Here is a 17,199-nt window from a genome sequence, read left to right as displayed (position 1 = left end):
GAAGGCAGGAAGCTCCGTGGCCTCCCCCCGTCCACCCTCCACATCCCTCTCCCCTCCCCGAGGACCACCCCCCTCACTGGGGCCCCCCACTCACCGCATCCCCCTTATCGCCTTTGCTGCCCTTGTGACCTGGGGCTCCCACTTCTCCCTGCAGAGGAAACAGGATGAGGGAGGACCAAGCCTCCCTCTACCCCCATCCACCCCCCAGCCCCTCCCTTTCCATGAGCTCTCTCTCACCTTGTCTCCTTCCTCGCCAGAAGGCCCCACAGCTCCAGGGGATCCAGGAAGCCCCAGGGGCCCTGGGATCCCATCTTTGCCAGTGGGGCCAGGGGGGCCGCGTTCACCCTGATGGGCGGAGTGGAAAGGGGTATGTCGGGGTCAGGAGGGCAGAAATGAGCTCCTGATATGTAAAGGGCTGGGTCTTGGGGATGCCTGGGGGATGGGGGGCAGGCACTTACCGGGGACCCCTTCTCGCCTGCAGGACCAACAGGGCCTTGGCCTCCACTTTGGCCAGGAAGCCCAATGCCCCCTGCTGGGCCTACAGGACCGCGCTCCCCAGGGGAGCCCTGAAAACAGGGGTGAAGGGTCAGGGATAATAGCAGTAGTGGTAATTCTCATTTATTGGAGAGTTTTCAAGCAGTCAGGCCCTGAGTTAGGTGGTTACCAACACATCCAATCTATTCCCCAGACAGCAGGCAGAGGGCGCTGTGAACACCAGAGTCCGAGCACGTGCCTCCCCTGCCCACATCCCTCTGTGGCTCCCACCTCACTTGATGAAAAAAAGGTTTTCCTGGCAGCCCACAAGGTCCTGTACGACCATGCTCTCACCTCCTCCCACTCACCCTAGGCTCACTCCCCTCCAGCCACACGGGCCTCCTCACTGTTTCCTCCAGCCTCAGGACTTTGCACATGCCGTTCCCTCTGCCTGGCACACTCTTCCCCCCAGACACCCACATGGCTCCTCCCTCACCGCCTTCAGGTCTCAGCTCAAATGTCACCTTCTCAGGAGGCCTTCCCTGGCCTGCCTATTTCAACGGCTCTCCCCTTCTCCCCTTTACTCTGCGCTATTTTGCCTTGTGGCATTCATCACGGCTGATCCCTTATCTCCCTGGCTAGGTCGTAGTAAACTCCAGGAGAAAGAAGGTTTTTAAACGCTGATGTCTGACACGCAGGTAAGTATGTGTCCAACAGATCATCTCATTGAGATTTACGATCATCTAGGAGATGGGACTATTTTACAGACAAGGAAACTGAGCCTCGCGGAGTGACACGACTGCCCGGCCAGTGAGCGGCAGAGTTGGCCGTGACCCCGACCTGTTTGGCTCCCCAAATAGCAGACTTGATGAGGCCAATACCCAGCGTCCCAGAAACCCTGAGACCCCTGCACCCTGCTCCCCACACAGCAGACGGGTTTACACTTACGTTAGCCCCGACGGGGCCCGGGGGGCCCTTGTCACCCTTCAAACCAGTAGGTCCCTGAGGACGAGATGATTCACAGTCAAGAGACTCCCAGAGGTGCCCCCGGGTCCTGTCTTCACTCTGGGGGACTCAGAGTTCCCACCTGCTTCCCGGGCACTGAGGTTCAGGGATCTGTCCCTCCTGCAGCCATTATTTTACTATCACATTTGCCCCTCCCCTGGGCCCCCCTTTCCTTCCATGCTTCACAGCCCAGCCAGGCACATGCAGGAGGGGCTCCAAACGATACTCACTGGGTCCCCAGGGGCTCCTTGGGGACCAGGGAAGCCCCTGCGTCCAGGTGGCCCTTCCTTCCCAAAGGGTCCCAGTGGTCCCAGGTCCCCCTGGAGGAGTGCAGAGGAGGGAGGTCAGACTCCAGAGAAGAGGGCGTCTCCCCTCAATCTGTGAGTCTGGGCCCCCTGCCCCATGGGGTTGATTCTGAGCCTGGAGGTGCTGTGGGGCCGTTGAGGGACCTTTGGGGTCACTTGATGAGATCTCTCGCGGGGCAGGGTCTCACCTTGGCCCCCTCTCTGCCTTCCAGGCCCGGAAGACCTTGTTCACCAGGAGATCCAGGGGGGCCTGGGGGCCCCCTCTCACCCAGAGGCCCTGCTTCTCCTGTCTTTCCCTGGAGAGGAAGAAGGCTCATCTTGAATGGAGGTGGCCTGGGGTGGGGGTCTGCCTGAGATCACCTCCCCCTCCCCCAAATATCCCCGAACTGGTGCAAAACCGGGGAGACCTGTGGGGTACACTCTGACCTGAGGACCCACGACACCAGCTGGTCCAGGTGGGCCTGTTTGACCTTGGAAGCCCTGAGGAGACACATTAAAAGGAGGTGTCATGGAGGGGAAGAAATGGAGAGCCTAATGGGGTCATGGGTCAGAGGTCAAAGGGCTTCTCACCAATTCTCCTCTATGTCCAGGGTGCCCAGGTTGCCCGTCTTTCCCTTGGGGGCCCTGAGGGACAAGGTGGGAGAGAGTTGAGGCACAAACAAGGAGTCCCCCCACTGCCTGGCTCCCCCTCCCCCCCAGCAGGGTGAGTTCACTTACAGGGGGACCCCTTGGTCCAGAGAACCCAGGAGGGCCTTGCAGACCTGGGAGGCCCTGAAATGGAAGCAGAAATCATTCACTCATCCCTCCCGCCTGCCCCTGAGTCCCACATAATGACAACAGCATGTTGGGTGCTTCCTGCAGGCCAGGCATGGGGTCAAGCATTCTATGCGCAGGAAGTCATTTCATTCACCACCGCAGCCCTTTGGGATGGGGACTGTGGTTATTCCCATTTGATAGAGTTGGAAACTGAGGCACAGAGAGGTTAAGTGACTCACCCAAGGTCACACAGCAGGCGAATGGCAGAGCTAAGACTTGAACTCACAGCTCTCTGACTTCAGAGGCTGTGCTTTTTCTGCATTCTGCATTATAATGTCTCCCCACCTTCTGGGCTTGTCTCCTACCCAGAATCACACACACACACACACACACTCACTCACTCACCTTTTCTCCAGGGAACCCAGGGGCTCCGTCCTGGCCCACATCACCCTAGGATAGAATGAATGAGACTCAGGCTGCAGAACAAACTCAACAGGGAGGTATTGGGTGGGACTTGGTGAGCCTGGGGCAGAGGGCCTGCTTGGGGGGCCTGACCACCCACCCACCCCATACCTTGGGGCCTGGTTGCCCTGTGGCACCTGGTTGCCCCCTCTCTCCATGGGAGCCCTGAATAGAAAAGAAGCAAAGATTGGAAGTAAGACGGTGGGGGAGCCTAGGAGATAGGATGAGTCCTCTGGGTCCCCCCACCATGACTACCTGAAGTAACCCAAACCCTCTTCCCGCCCACTTCTCCTCTCGCAGCCCCTCCTTCCAGCCCTGCCCCCATTTTCTTACTGGTGGTCCCCGCTCTCCTTCCAGGCCTGGCTGCCCAGCCTTCCCCTGGAACGTAAATTAGATGAGGGGGAAGCAGAAGAGGGTGATGGTGCAAAGACATGACATAAACACACAAGTGCACCCAGTCAGAGACCTGGAAAGATGTCTGCCCCACATTCATTTGCAAGCCTTTCACTCACACGCACGCATAAGTACAGCTTACACATGCAACTACGCAAAGATCACAGGCACCCAATTATATTATGATTGCACCTACAGGGTCCACAAATACAAGCACATTTGCTCACACAGACACCTATTTATCACAGCTGCATGGTATGCACACATGACTGCATGCCATCGCAGCATGCAAGGGGTGACCGCAGCTTCGAGATGACACTCGGAGCCTGTCATGAAATATGTCCCTTGCACACGTGTCTATCTAGTGTAAACACGTATGTGCATGGATTCATGTGAGGACACGGTCCTGATAAACACAGCAGTATACAAACCCTCATGTGCATATACACAATGTCCATTTACACAGCTACAGTGCACACATAGCGAAACAACGCATGCATGTATACACAATCCCCCAAGTGCGCAGAAACACACACATATGTGTATTTCCCTATTCTTTCACACACTTCGACATACCCCCTCACACATGTACGCCCATAGTCACACAACGTACGTGCAGCTGGTGCCCTTGTTCACCCAGTCACAGGCCCCTAGGCTGCAGCACCCAGACCCCATCTAATCTGCACTGAAAGGCACACGGGATGCACATGCATACACAGACATGCAGGCACATTTGCTGTAATGCCAGGTGGGATCACCTACATGTGCCCTGCATTGCACATGGCAATATGTGTGCACACAAGTGCTTCCAGGCATAGACACGGCCACCTAGGGCCCCACGTGCTATCACGCACAGCCATACACTCTGTTCCTCTCATGCAAGCCCTTCCCTCTCCCCTGACCCCTGGATTGCGACTCACCCGCTTCCCTTTTTCTCCTAATGGTGCCAGCGGCCCGGGAAAGCCAATAGATCCCTGAGTAAAGAGAATGAGAGAGAAGACGTGGGTGTGAGGAGTGGGTGACGTTAGCCCCTCACCCCATTCAGCCACCCCATCTTTTCAGGCATTTCCAGGCCAGTGATTTCAGAAAGTTCTTTGGCCCCTCCAGCCCCAGTGAGCAGCCCCTCCCTTGCTCACTCCATTCCAGCCACACTGGCCTCTTTAATGCTACTCAGATACCAGTACATTCCTGCCTCAGGGCCTTTGCACTGTCTGCCTTTGCCTAAAATGCTCTTCTCTCAGATCCCCACAAAGCCAGCTACTCCTCATCATTTAAATCTCATTCAGACATCACCTCCGTAGAGAAGCCTTCCACCATCATCCTGACCACCACATCCTCAAGTCATGCTCTGTTTATCACGTCTTATTTTGTTTCCCCTATAATATTTGTTTTGAAATGACCTTGCTCATCTGTTTACTTATTCAATGACTAGGACATAATGCTCTGGTCTTACTTCCTACTGCCTGGCACATGGTGGTGGCTTACTCAATACTTGTTAATTAACTGCCTCCAGTACTTGCTTTCCTGCCCATCGTCCCTTGACCTGGAGGAAAACATCATATGCTCTGATATCCCCTCTCACCCCTCACTGTGTTTTGAATCCTAGATCCATCACTAAATTAGCTGTGTGGCCATGGACAAATGGATTGACCCCTCTGAGCATCAGTCTTCTTTGTAGCCTAGAGATACCAGCAATACCTCCTTTACAAGGTTTTTTTTAGGATTAAATGGGATATGTATAGAAAATGGGATTTTTTTTTTAAAGGTACTTGGCACATAGTATGTGCTCAAGAAATATTAGCTGTCTTTGTTATTCATGCTGATTATTAGTAACTGCTATGGACTGAATGTTTGTGTCCTCCCAAAATTCATATGCTGAAGCCTCAGTCCCTAGTGTGATAATATTTGGAGGTTGGGCCTTTGGGAAGTAAGTAGGTCATGAGGGTGGGGCCCTCGTGAATGGGATTAGTGTCTTTATAAGAAGAAGAGGAGACTAGATCTCTCTCTCTCTCTCTCTTTCTCTCTCTCTCTCTTTCTCTCTCTCTCTCTTTCTCCTTCTCCCCTATGTGAGGACAAAGACAGAAAATGTTCATCTACAAACCAGGAGAAAAGCCCTCACCAGAATCCAACTATGCTGGCACTCTGATCTCAGACTTCTGGCCTCCAGAACAAATTTCTTTGTTTAAATCACCCAGTCTAAGGTATTTTTGTTCTAGCAACCCAAGCTGAATAAGACACTGACCTCAACTAAACCAACATATCAGGCCTCCTGTAAAGTATTCATTGTTTGTTGCCCAAGACGCACTGATCAGTCTTGGCTAGGAGGCATTGTTCTAACTCCCATGAGTTTCTGTTCCAACAGACTGAGTTCTGCTCTTAGTTTTGATACCTTGAGTTAATCCCAAACCTGTTTATGTCAGTTGCCCTTGCTATTGGGGTCATGTGACTTAATGAAACCTTACAAAAACTGATGAAATGTAGAAAGGGAAAAGAAAGATATCTGTAAAATCTAGGTTAAATGGAAAAGACTCAATGTAAAGGGAAGTCACTTAAAAAAAAACACTGTCAAATTAGGCATGGGCAAGATAACTGCCAGATCGAGATACCAAAAGTGTGGAACTCAAGAAGGATTCTGTACTCAGATTTCTTCCCAAGTGTCTTTGCGTTTCTGCTCCACTTTATGTAACAAAAAACTATAAATCATCAGTGATGTAATATGGGTGTGGTTTAGGCAGAAAGACATGTCTTACCAATAGCATCATTCATCAAAACATTGGCAGCCAAATGTACAGTTTTACATAAGTACATTCTAAGTTATAATTAATTCAAGATATGTAAAATATGTATTTTTTATGATTCTCCTCCTTACTGACTTTTTGTTGGAGCCAACCTCAATCATACCAAGTAAGAAGGATCCTACAGTTTTATTATCACCAAAATCATCAATATTATCATAACCAAATTGATGAGGTAGATACTACTGGTATCTCCCTTTTGCAACTGAGAAAATGGGTTCAATAGACTTGTTCAAGATCATTTAGCAGGTAAGGTGTGACTTACTCAAGGTCACTTAGCAGATAAGGCTGGGTATTTGAGCCTAAGTTTGTCTGATGCCAAAGCCCACATCTTACACTTTCAATGCCCCATGGGGTGGACAGCTCACACCCTCAGACCACAGCCTGGACCCCCAGATGTTAATTAGTCTCTGAACACTGCCCTTGTCCACCACCCTCCTGCTAGCTTCTGACCTTAGGGCCTGGACGTCCTGGGTAACCTGGGAGACCCGGCACCCCAAGCTTGCCCTGCAGAGAGATTATGGGACAAAGGTCAGAGACTGCAACTTGGAGGTCAGTGGGGGAGGGGCAGGAAGGCTGGGGCATGGTTGCAGGGGTAGGAGGGGGGGATTCAGGGAAACATGGGTTCAAGTCCTGGCCCCTGCCTGCTAGGGGCATGTCCTTGGGCAACTCATTCAACCATTCCAAATCTCAGTTTCCTTGTCTGTAAAAAGGGGGTAAAAATGTCTGTTGCCTGTGGTGGTTATGGGGATAAAAATAAGATAATGTGCATGGAATTGCTCTGTAATGCTGAGCTGGGGAATTGAAGGAGCTGAGAGCCTCCTGAAGTTGGAGACAAAAGCCCAGAGGGCAGAAGGCAAAGGGCCAGGGAACACCTTGCCTGCAGGTGAGAAGCTGGGGTATAGACTGGAGGGGGTGACCAGGTCCACTCACCTTCTCCCCAGCTGAGCCTGGGGGCCCCTCCTCACCAGCAAGCCCCACCTGCCCCTTCAGCCCTTCAGGACCATCCTCTCCCCGAGGACCTGGGGGTCCGGTTTGCCCCTGGAATAGAAAAGGAGAAGCCCTGACATCAGTCCCTGTGTCATTCCTGTCTTTGCCCCAGTTCACCCCCTCCTTCTCTTTCCCAAGTCCCCCAGATCCACCAGACCCCTCCTCTGGAGGTCGTCTTACCCAATCGCCTTTAAGCCCCACATCACCCTTGAAGCCTGGGAAACCATCCTCTCCCTGGGTGGAAGATAGTACAGAGATCAGATGTCAGGGCTTCAGGGAAGGGACACAGCCAGAGCCCCATTATTAGGGCTCCCCCCTCAAGGAATCCCCTCCCTTCTCACCTTCTCTCCTTTCTCCCCCTGGAGGCCCCGGTTGCCAGAGGTACCCTGAAAAATATAAAAGCTCTCAGGTCCCCCCTCCCCCCCACTTAAGAAGGGCCCCAGACTCAGTCCCCTGCCCTGAAACAGCCAGGAGAGTCCCAAGAGGATGTCAGACCTGAGGAAGGGGGGTGAGGGTCAGCCCCAGAGGAAATTATCTTTCCCCAGAGTCTGCTAGTATGGTGTGCAAGAGGCTGCCTCTCCCCCGCCCCTTTCCACTGGCAGCCTCCCAAGGTCATCTGTGTGGGGGAGTGCAGGGAAGGCCAAATTTCCAAGTAATTGATTCCCATCTCCCGGGGACACTGTGTCCACAGTTCCTTCTGGCAGGAGAAAGAGGATGAACATTCCAGGCCCCGGCTGCATTCTAAAGGCAAAGGAATGTTTCCCATTGTGCTGGCTACAATGCGACTCTGTGCCTGGCAACAAGGGGAGTCTGTGCTTGGCTACAGCAAGACTGCTCAGTGCAAGCCCAGATGCAGCTCACACCAAATTCTGGGCTTGGGCCACAAGAAAAGCTGCACTTGGCTACAATGTAACTGAGCTCAGCCACTAAAATGAAATTGTACTTGGATACAGTACAACTATGTTTTCACAATAGCATGACTGTTTCCAGCCACAGGGAGATACAATATAACCGAACTCAGTGACTACAACAAAATTATACTTGGATACAATATAACTATGTGTTTTGACAATAGCATGACTGTCTCTAGCCACAGGGCAATTCATTGACCACAATGTAACTGAGCTTGGCTACAATTGTTCTCTGGCCATGGCTACCATGTAACTAGACTCAACAACAACATAGCCTTCAACTATATATAGAAAACCAGGCCTGGCTACAATGGAACTCTGAGTTTGGACACCCACAGGATTTTGTGGCCAGCTACAATATAACCACCTCCTTGGTTATAGTGTAACTAAGCTTGTCTATAATGCAAGAATATGAGGAGCCAGCTCTTGGCTACCATCAGACTCTGTTTTTAGACTACAGGTAATGGATACCTGTACTTGGCTACAATGTCACTGGACTCCGCTACCATATAGATGTGAATTCCAATGGCCCTGCACTTGGTCAACAGTGAATCTCTATTCAGTACAGCTCTCAGCTTGCCCTAGCATTTCTGGGCTTGCAGATTGTATGGCTCTGGGCTTGAGCTTTAAAACAACCCTCTGCTTGATTACAGTGTGCCGACCTGGACCTGGATGTGATGTGTGTGCCTACAGTGAAATGGGTTCAGCCTCTAATGGGTTTAACTGTTCTCAACTGCAAGGTGACAACCATACTGTAATGTTACCCTTTGGCTTTTCAGCTCCAAAGTAGCACACACCCTACTATATATTGTCACTTCTACCACACCTTGCCTGGCAGACTGATTCCTCTCATCACACATACAGAAGTTTCTGATAGAGCTGGCTCCCAGAAGTCAATGCTGATGAATCAACCCTATCTGCAGGGAATTCCCTGGCAGTCCAGTGGTTAGGGCTCCGCACTTTCACTGCCGAGGGCCCGGGTTTGATGCCTGGTCGGGGAACTAAGGTTCCACAAGTCGCGCAGCACGGCCAAAAAAAAAAAAAAAAAGCTCTATCTGCAGGCCCCAAGTATCACTTACCTTCACACCCCGAGGTCCAGGATAGCCCGAAGGGCCTGCCGACCCTGCTGGACCCTGAGATGGACATAAGATGAGTGTCATCCTGTTCTTCCCCCTCCATGTTCCCAGTGCCCTCATCTCTCTTCTCATTAATAGCCCCTGACTCCTGGCCCTGCCTGCCAACCCTCATCCCCAAATCAGCCCCTCTCCAGGTCACTCACCTGGGCCCCTTTCTCTCCTGTTGGGCCCTCATGACCTGGGTGACCCTAGGAGATGGATAAACATTCTAAGTTGTCAGAGACCTGATATGCCATCCAAATTCCCAAGCCTCCCCACTTCTCCTTCCTCCTTCTCCCAGAATCTAGTTCTCACCAGAGGGCCATCAGATCCTGGGAGGCCTGGAATTCCTGGGTTCCCAGGGGGACCCTGAAAGAAGATGAATAGTAGGAGGAGACAGAGGGTCTCAGAGCCTGGCATTCCACCAGGAACGTCCCTACTCAGACATACAGCTACCTCAAGGTTAGAGAAAAAACAGATCCTACTGGCCAGGAAATCTATCCTCAGCTCTTGCAAACTTGCTGTGTGACCCTGGACAAGCTCTCTCCCCTCTCTGTGCCTCAGAAATCCTCTGCTTCTGGGAGGGCTGAGACAAGGGATGTAAAAACAGTGTGAGAGACATGCTGGGGCGGGGGGACTCCCCAGCCGCACCTGAAGAGGTGTGGCATGAGGTGACCCCCTATGTCCTGCAAACCATTGACAAGTCCAGAGGCGGGCACTTGGCCCAGATAAGCCAATCAGATTCTCTCCTGAAATTTTGAGGTAAGGGATATCTTGCCTCATAGAAACTAGGATCAGATGCATTTGGATAAAGAAACTGTAAGGTCATAAGGAACTGGGGACTGAACTAGTGACAGGACAGCACAAGAGTGTGTAGAAACAGAAGCTGGGGTAAGAACAGACTCCGATGTAAATAGAAAGAAGCCTGTCTTTCAGGGGAGATGGAAACAGATGTGCAGAGGAAGAAAGATGACGTCACAAGACCCGAGACAAAGGGATTTCCTGGCCCATGAGTCTTGGTAATATTTTCTATGACTGGCTTCTGCGGGTTCCCCTCTCTCCTGACAATATCCCCTTATGATCTAGCCTTGGTGCAGTTCTGTTTCTGGCCATCAACCCTTTCCCAGCAATGACACTTGGTAACTCTGAGCTTATTTAGGGAATGTTGCAATTTATCATTATCCAGGGCTTACAAAAGGGGCCCTGGTGAGAAGATTTTCCTGCAGGCAGAGTTGAAGGGAAAAGATGTTGGGGGAGAGGAGGGGAGGGAGGGAGAGTTGCCACTCACCTTCTCCCCAGGAGTGCCAATGAGTCCCTGGGGGCCGGGGATTCCCTGGAAACATTTTTTAAAAAAGAGAGAAGGAAAGCATGAGAAAGCGGCAGCAAGTGCAGAGCCTGGGGAAGCCAGGAGTGGTCTCTGACCTCGGCTGAGCACCGCTACAACCCGCCCCCTCTGTCAGCAAAGATAGCGCAAACCTGGGACCCGGGATTTCCCTGCTGTCCTGGGGGGCCTGGCTCTCCTGGAGGACCCTGAGGAGAAAGTGAGGGTTCTGTGAAGCTGAAAGGGGTTATGGTGTTGCGGTGTCAGGGAAGTTGAAATGGGGGATCATGGGAGTGGACAAGGATATGGGCGGTCCTAGGGTCAGAGTGTCAGAGCGCATCAGGGATCGGAACACATACCACATTTCCTTTGGCACCTGGAGGACCATCACTTCCAACTACACCCTGGGGGGAGGAGAGGGTGTGAGACCAGGGCAGACCCATGCACGGGAGCCTGCGTCTGAGACACTGAGGGGCACAGGTGAAAAGCTGAGCGGGCAGAGAATCCAGGCAACAGAAATGGACATGCAGAGGAGACAAAGGTGAGAAAAAGACACACAGGATGTAGAGAGACAGCGACATTCTCACCGGGCGTCCCAGGGGGCCAGGGGAGCCTCTAGGGCCAATCAGTCCTCGGGGGCCCTGCAAGGAGGTAGGAGCGTTATTCCAGCATCACTGCTCTGAGGTCCTTTGAGTCCTGACTCCCTCCCCTGTGCCAGGCAAGGGGCCCAGGGGTCCCTGATACTCACCGGCTCCCCAGCCTGGCCGGTGGGCCCCGGAGGCCCCTCTGCTCCCTGTGGGAAAGCATATGACTTGGGGAGGGGGGAGGTATAACCCTCAGAGAATCACCTTCTCTCATATCGGCAGCCCCTTCCAGGGGATCTCAGAGTCAGAGTGTGTGGCAGGATCCAGCCAACTGAGTATACGTGATTTGATTCAGGCCCCTGACCCCAATCCTGGACCTGCAATCCTGGGTTTAACCTCTTAACTCTAGTCCTAACCCCACAACTCTCAGCCTGTCTCTTTGAGCCCCACTGGGGTCTCCTGACTCTCCAGTGCAGACCTTCACCCCTCCCCCAGGCTCCTGAATGCTCTACTCCGCCTGTTCTGGCTTTCTAGCTTCCAAACCACCCCCTAACTCTCTTCCAAACTTACCTTCTCACCATCCTCTCCTGGGGGACCAGGTTGCCCCACATGACCAAAGTCACCCTGGAGTGGGGAACACAGAGGGCAGTTCAGAGTCAAAAAGTGGAGACCAGCCCCCAGGAAAGGAGATGGGGTATTAGGGGTGAGGACTCAGACCCAGGAATGGAGGCTCTGATATTGGGGGTGGGGAGGGTGTCAGGAACATTGGGAGGGGGCTTGGATACGGGGGAGGGGTCTCACACACTCACCCTCTGGCCCTTCTCTCCAGGCAGCCCTGGCAAGCCATCAAAGCCCTGATCACCCTGCACAAAGAAACATCAGCTGAGGGACTTCCCTGGTGGTCCAGTGGGAAAGACTCCGTGCTCCCAATGCAGGGGGCCTGGGTTCGATCCCTGGTCAGGGAACTAGATCGCACATGCGTGCTGCAACTAAGAGTTCGCATGCTGCAACTAAGACCCGGCACAGCCAAAATCAATAAATAAATAACGAATATTTAAAAATAAATTAATTAAAATAAATTGGAAGAAAAAAGAAAGAAAGAAAGGCCAGCTGAGCTTGGAATCCTCTACCCTGACAGTCCCTCCAAGTCCCAGTCCTGGCCCCATCACTTACCTTAGGTCCTGTGTCCCCTGGGAGGCCTCGAGCCCCATCTGCTCCAGGGCGGCCCTATGCGGGAGGTGACATCATCAAGATAACTACTACCATGTATCGAGCACCTTTCTCATGCAGTGTCTTATGCTGGGGGCTTCTGTATGTACCAATTTAACCTCTTAAATATATCTCAAACCCATCCATTATTCTTTTTAGCCCTAGTGCCCTTTCTCTAGTTCACGTTATCATCATCACAAAAATTAAGAACACTCATCTTCAGTCTCCATTAATTTCCCTGCTGTATGTTCCTCATGGCACTTTAAAACTATCTGGAGGACTTCCCTGGTGGCGCAGTGGTGAAGAATCCACCTGCCAATGCAGGGGACATGGGTTCGGTGCCTGGTCCGGGAAGATCCCACCTGCCGCGGAGCAACTAAGCCCATGCGCCACAACTACTGAGCCTGTGCTCTAGAGCCAGCGAGCCACAACTACTGAGCCCGTGTGCTGCAGCTACTGAAGCCCGCACACCTAGAACCTGTGCTCCACAACAAGAAAAGCCACCACAATGAGAAGCCCGCACACCGCAACAAAGAGTAGCCCCTGCTCACCACAACTAGAGAAAAGCCTGCACGCAGCAACAAAGACACAACGCAGCCAAAAAATAAATCAAAAAAAAAAACTATCTGGAATTATCTTGTTCATCATTTCCCCCAATGTGCCAGTCTTTTCTTTTGCATGTGCTGTTCTTTCTACTTGGAATGCCCTTCCTCTCCTTTTTCCCTGGTTATACCTCAGATCTCAGTTCGAGCATCATTCCTCTGCAAATCCTCCCAGACTCGGGGACCTGGCCAGATTCCTTTGTCACACCCTCAGTGTACTGTCATTCCCTGTCCTCAGTGCTCTTATCCCACCAATGACACCAGCAGACCCTGGGAGCACAGAGCTGAGGCTCCTGTTGGGTGTTGAGAGATGGATAAGGGATGACCTGAGGACCTAGGAGTCACTCACCATCTTTCCCTCTCTGCCAGGGGGTCCAAGAGGTCCCTGAAGTCCTCGGGGGCCCTAGAAGAGAAAGGAAAGGAGAAAGAAAAACGTCAGTAATTGCAAGGGTAACCCCAGCCCCTTTGCCATTTTCCCCAGCTAGCACTTTATCCTGTAGCCCTGTGAGAAGACCCTTCCCATCAACCCTGTCCCCACCCCCACCAATCTCACCTGTGGCCCCATTTCTCCCATCTCTCCTTTCAGACCTGGATACCCAGGGAGACCCTTGGAGGAAGAAAGATAGGGTAATGCATTTAGAGGGAGTTTGAGTTAGAGTCATCTCCACTGATGTACTCCCCACTCCACGCAGCCTCCTTACTCACCACGGGGCCTGGGCGCCCAGTGAGCCCCACCAGGCCAGGGGGGCCTTTCATAGAGAGCTGAAGAGACAGGGGAACAAAGCCATCATCAGAAGTTAAATAGCCACCTGTCTCCTGACTATTCACCATCTCCTATCTCTGTCATTCTCTCAATGTCCTCCCATCACCCCCTGACAGTCTCCCAATTATCCTCCACTCACCTGAGCCTGTTGCAGGACTGCCTGAGCCTGGGCCTGCTGGAAGGAGACTGGGGGTCCTTTGAGGGAGCCTCTTGCAAACTGGAACTAGGGGGCAACTAGGAGTGAGGGGAGCCTCCAGAAGAAGCCCCCCTCCTTGGTCAGGATTCTACTCCCCAAGGCTGTGCCACCCTATCTCCCTCTTACCGGTATCATGATTACAGTGCCTGGTAGACCCCGGATCCCATCAATGCCAGGGATTCCTGGGAGGCCAGCGGGGCCCTGAGAGAGGGACAGAGACAGAGGGGGATGGAGGTAGAGAGATGGAGGAAAGGATGGAGGGAGGAGGGGACAGAGAGAAATGGGGGGGAGGGGAGAGAGATAGAGGTGAAGGCAGAGAGATGGAGAGAGGAAAGGAGGGAGAGACAGAGAAAGTTGGAGGCAGGGAGAGAGAGAGAGAAGAGACAGAAGGCGAGAGAAAGAGAAATGGAGGGAAGGAGAAAGAGTCATAAAAAGTGGAAGAGACAAAAACAGAAAGAGACAGACAGACAGACAAAAGAGAGACGAGGAAACGGGCACAGAGACATAGGGAGAAAGGCAGAGATGAAAGACACTCAGGGATAGAGACAGAAGGAGAAAGGCAGGGGATAGCCCCCCCCCCCCGAGACAGAAGAGGAGCCAGAATGATAATTCCCAGAGCAGGAGGGGTCAGAGCCAGCTCCAAGACAATGTTCCCAGTCGCAGCCATGCTCGCAACTTGAAACCTCACTCCCCCAGGAGTTTACGCCCCAGAGGAAGTCTCTTACCGATAGACCAGGGTCCCCAGGGAATCCTGGGGGACCAGGAGGGCCTGAGGGGCCAACCACCCCCTGTTGGGGACAGAGGAACAGAGGTCATGACAAATGCAAAGTTTGAGCCAGGCTGACTTCCAAACCACCACTGACACTGACCCCATGCTGACCTTCCTACCCCATCACCGAGCCACCCCTGGCCCCTCAATACTATACTGACACATAAAAACCCCCAACTTTACATCTCAACCCCTATTTTTACTCATCTTCTGAGCCTCAAATATCCAATAGTCTTCAAATGATCTGGCAACATTACACCCCAACTCCCCACCCCAGAGGATCAAATACCCCAACTGGAAGTAAAAGACAAGAAGAGGGGAATGCAGCCATGACTCACTTGGGGTCCTGGGCCTCCTGGAAGTCCCTCAAACTGCTGTCCCTGGGGGAGAAATAAGTGTGACCCCCATTCTAGCACAGACCCCGCCACCTCCTCCAGCCCCAGGCCCCTCACCTGTTCAATCACGGCCGGTTCTCCTTTTTCTCCCTTCTCCCCAGCGCCCTGGGGCAGGGGATGGAAAGAGAAGAGGTGTGAGCCCTGGAACTCAGACATAGAACTCTCAGCTAACTTACCTCCCACTCATCACACACACACACACACACACACACACACACACAGAGGCATGCATGCGTGCACAGAGCCCACCCTCTGAGCTGTCTCTGCCTGTCCTTTCTTCAACCAGTATGTTTTGAGCAGCTCATTCTCCAGTTTCAAGCTGGCCATGCTGCAGCAAGGTAAAGAACATGAACCCTGGGGCATACTGTGGAGTCCTAATCCTGGAGCTGCCTCTCAATAGCTGAGTGATGTTGGGCAACTTATTCAACTCCTATGGCCCCACCTGCAAAGTCTGTGGGTGAATGCCGACTGTATATATCCCACGGGAAGATAAGCTAAAACAATGCTTAGCACATAACAGGCACTCAGAGTAAGATGGTTAGGATTATTCACCTTCTCCCCTGTCCAACACCAAAGCTAGAACCTAGACACCCTCTCTGTCTGCCTTATTTTCCTGGGCAATCTCATCCCTTGACTAAAGATAGCATCTCTCCGCTGATGAGTTCCAAGTCTTTATCTCCAGGCTAGACCATCTTCCTTGAACTCCAGAATTTTCTAACCAATCACTCCCATGGACAATCAAACAAGGGTTGCCAGTTTAGCACATCCAAAATGAGATCCTTGACACTTTCCACCTGTTCCTTCTTCAGGCTTCCCCATCCTACTCAGTGGTGCCACCGTGCCTCTACCCTGTCATTTTTGCATCGTTCTCCACATACAGCAGCGAGAGCAAAATGGGGCATGTCCCCAATCTGTCCAACTTTTCTCTATCCCCAACGCCACCGCTACAGCCACCACCCTCATCCAGGTCATCACTCTGCTTTGCATAGACTACTGGTTTCCCTGCTGCCCCTCTGGCTCCCCCTACAGTCCACATGCTGTTCAGCAGCCAGACAGAGCTTTGAAAACTCCCAAGTCAGGACATATTCCATCTCAAGTGGCTTCTCATCATGCTTAGGCTAAAAACCAAATGAATCACCCTACCCACAGAGCCATTCATTAGCACAATGCCTGTCACATTAGCATAGTATCTGTAGATAAATATTTGTCAACTGCACTGGGGTGGTGGGAAGGCATTCTAGGCAAGATAAAAAGAAAGCAAAAAAGAGAATGCAGCTATGTGTGGCTCCAGGTAGGAGTCCCTCCCCCTTGCACCTAACCCAGCCACCCAGACGCACAGGAAAGATCTGGAACTCAGTCCTCCATGACTGTTCTGCTGCCCGGAAGTAGGGGCCCATGGTGGGACCACCTTCTCCTTCTTCTTCTCTGGCTAACTCAGTCTCCACGGTCCCCAGTTCAGTTCCATTGTCAGGGTCCAAGCTCTCCTGAGGACATTGGGACAGACCAAAGTTTACCCCTGACCTCTTCATTGTCTGCCACCACCACTGTCCCAGGACCTTCCCTTCCAGCCTCGTCCACTTCCCACAACCTCTAGGACGGTGACGTTGCCGCCAATGGCCACAGTTGTGGTGAAGACCAAAGGCGTGGGAGTCGGAGGCAGAGTTGGAGCTGGTGTCTCTGTCTTGGGGATGTCAGTGGAGGTCTGGAGGAAGGACAGAGAGGGTACCAGGTCTGCGGTCAGGACAATCAAGACAAAAGGGAGATGAAGGAGGAGACAGACTCTCTCTCCCAGAGCACCCAGTCTAGGGAGGGGGACAGAGGAGGATTCCCAAAAAAAAACATCAGAGGGGTATGGGGCAGGGGGCTGGCCAGTGCAGGCGAAGGTGTGCTGGCTGAACAAGGACAGCCAGGAGGGGGAGCCCTTGTGTGTGGAGGATGGGCAGGTCTGGCAGGTCTGGAAGGCCTGGAAGGCAGAGCGGGGCTGGCTCCAAAGCCCAAGGGTCAGGGTCAATGGCCACCACTCAGGGCCAGACTCCTGGAAGCCTATCCCATATGTCCTCTCCCAAGGCAGATCTCAGCAGTCGGTCAGCCAGCCAGGCCGCAGTCAGAGAAGGAGTGGGAGCTCCTCCTGGCCTGGACAGCTGCAGAGGAACT

General features: G+C 52.6%; 1 protein-coding gene across 2 annotated transcripts in view; it reads right to left on the bottom strand.

Annotated features, from left to right (window-relative positions):
- Positions 1–17,199, bottom strand: part of COL5A3 (collagen type V alpha 3 chain) — a 37,466-nt gene that overhangs the window by 12,930 nt on the left and 7,337 nt on the right. For both annotated transcript variants that reach the window (XM_061190537.1, XM_061190538.1), the window contains exons 7-44: positions 16,634–16,747; positions 16,383–16,529; positions 15,103–15,150; positions 14,989–15,030; positions 14,607–14,669; positions 14,008–14,082; positions 13,825–13,908; positions 13,628–13,684; positions 13,476–13,529; positions 13,272–13,325; positions 12,285–12,338; positions 11,921–11,974; positions 11,682–11,735; positions 11,276–11,320; positions 11,115–11,168; positions 10,887–10,931; positions 10,683–10,736; positions 10,495–10,539; positions 9,522–9,575; positions 9,371–9,415; positions 9,171–9,224; positions 7,522–7,566; positions 7,361–7,414; positions 7,124–7,231; positions 6,644–6,697; positions 4,316–4,369; positions 3,336–3,380; positions 3,114–3,167; positions 2,946–2,990; positions 2,502–2,555; positions 2,355–2,408; positions 2,211–2,264; positions 1,973–2,080; positions 1,710–1,799; positions 1,423–1,476; positions 459–566; positions 238–345; positions 95–148 (exon numbers count right to left, since the gene is read on the bottom strand). In XM_061190537.1, the coding sequence (XP_061046520.1) occupies positions 95–148; positions 238–345; positions 459–566; positions 1,423–1,476; positions 1,710–1,799; positions 1,973–2,080; positions 2,211–2,264; positions 2,355–2,408; positions 2,502–2,555; positions 2,946–2,990; positions 3,114–3,167; positions 3,336–3,380; positions 4,316–4,369; positions 6,644–6,697; positions 7,124–7,231; positions 7,361–7,414; positions 7,522–7,566; positions 9,171–9,224; positions 9,371–9,415; positions 9,522–9,575; positions 10,495–10,539; positions 10,683–10,736; positions 10,887–10,931; positions 11,115–11,168; positions 11,276–11,320; positions 11,682–11,735; positions 11,921–11,974; positions 12,285–12,338; positions 13,272–13,325; positions 13,476–13,529; positions 13,628–13,684; positions 13,825–13,908; positions 14,008–14,082; positions 14,607–14,669; positions 14,989–15,030; positions 15,103–15,150; positions 16,383–16,529; positions 16,634–16,747 (2,439 nt within the window). The remainder of the gene's footprint in view (positions 1–94; positions 149–237; positions 346–458; positions 567–1,422; positions 1,477–1,709; positions 1,800–1,972; positions 2,081–2,210; positions 2,265–2,354; positions 2,409–2,501; positions 2,556–2,945; positions 2,991–3,113; positions 3,168–3,335; positions 3,381–4,315; positions 4,370–6,643; positions 6,698–7,123; positions 7,232–7,360; positions 7,415–7,521; positions 7,567–9,170; positions 9,225–9,370; positions 9,416–9,521; positions 9,576–10,494; positions 10,540–10,682; positions 10,737–10,886; positions 10,932–11,114; positions 11,169–11,275; positions 11,321–11,681; positions 11,736–11,920; positions 11,975–12,284; positions 12,339–13,271; positions 13,326–13,475; positions 13,530–13,627; positions 13,685–13,824; positions 13,909–14,007; positions 14,083–14,606; positions 14,670–14,988; positions 15,031–15,102; positions 15,151–16,382; positions 16,530–16,633; positions 16,748–17,199) is intronic.

This window comes from Eubalaena glacialis, chromosome 4 (genome assembly GCF_028564815.1).
Source record: "Eubalaena glacialis isolate mEubGla1 chromosome 4, mEubGla1.1.hap2.+ XY, whole genome shotgun sequence".
Lineage (NCBI taxonomy): Eukaryota > Metazoa > Chordata > Mammalia > Artiodactyla > Balaenidae > Eubalaena > Eubalaena glacialis.
This window is presented reverse-complemented; position numbering and strand designations above follow the sequence as displayed.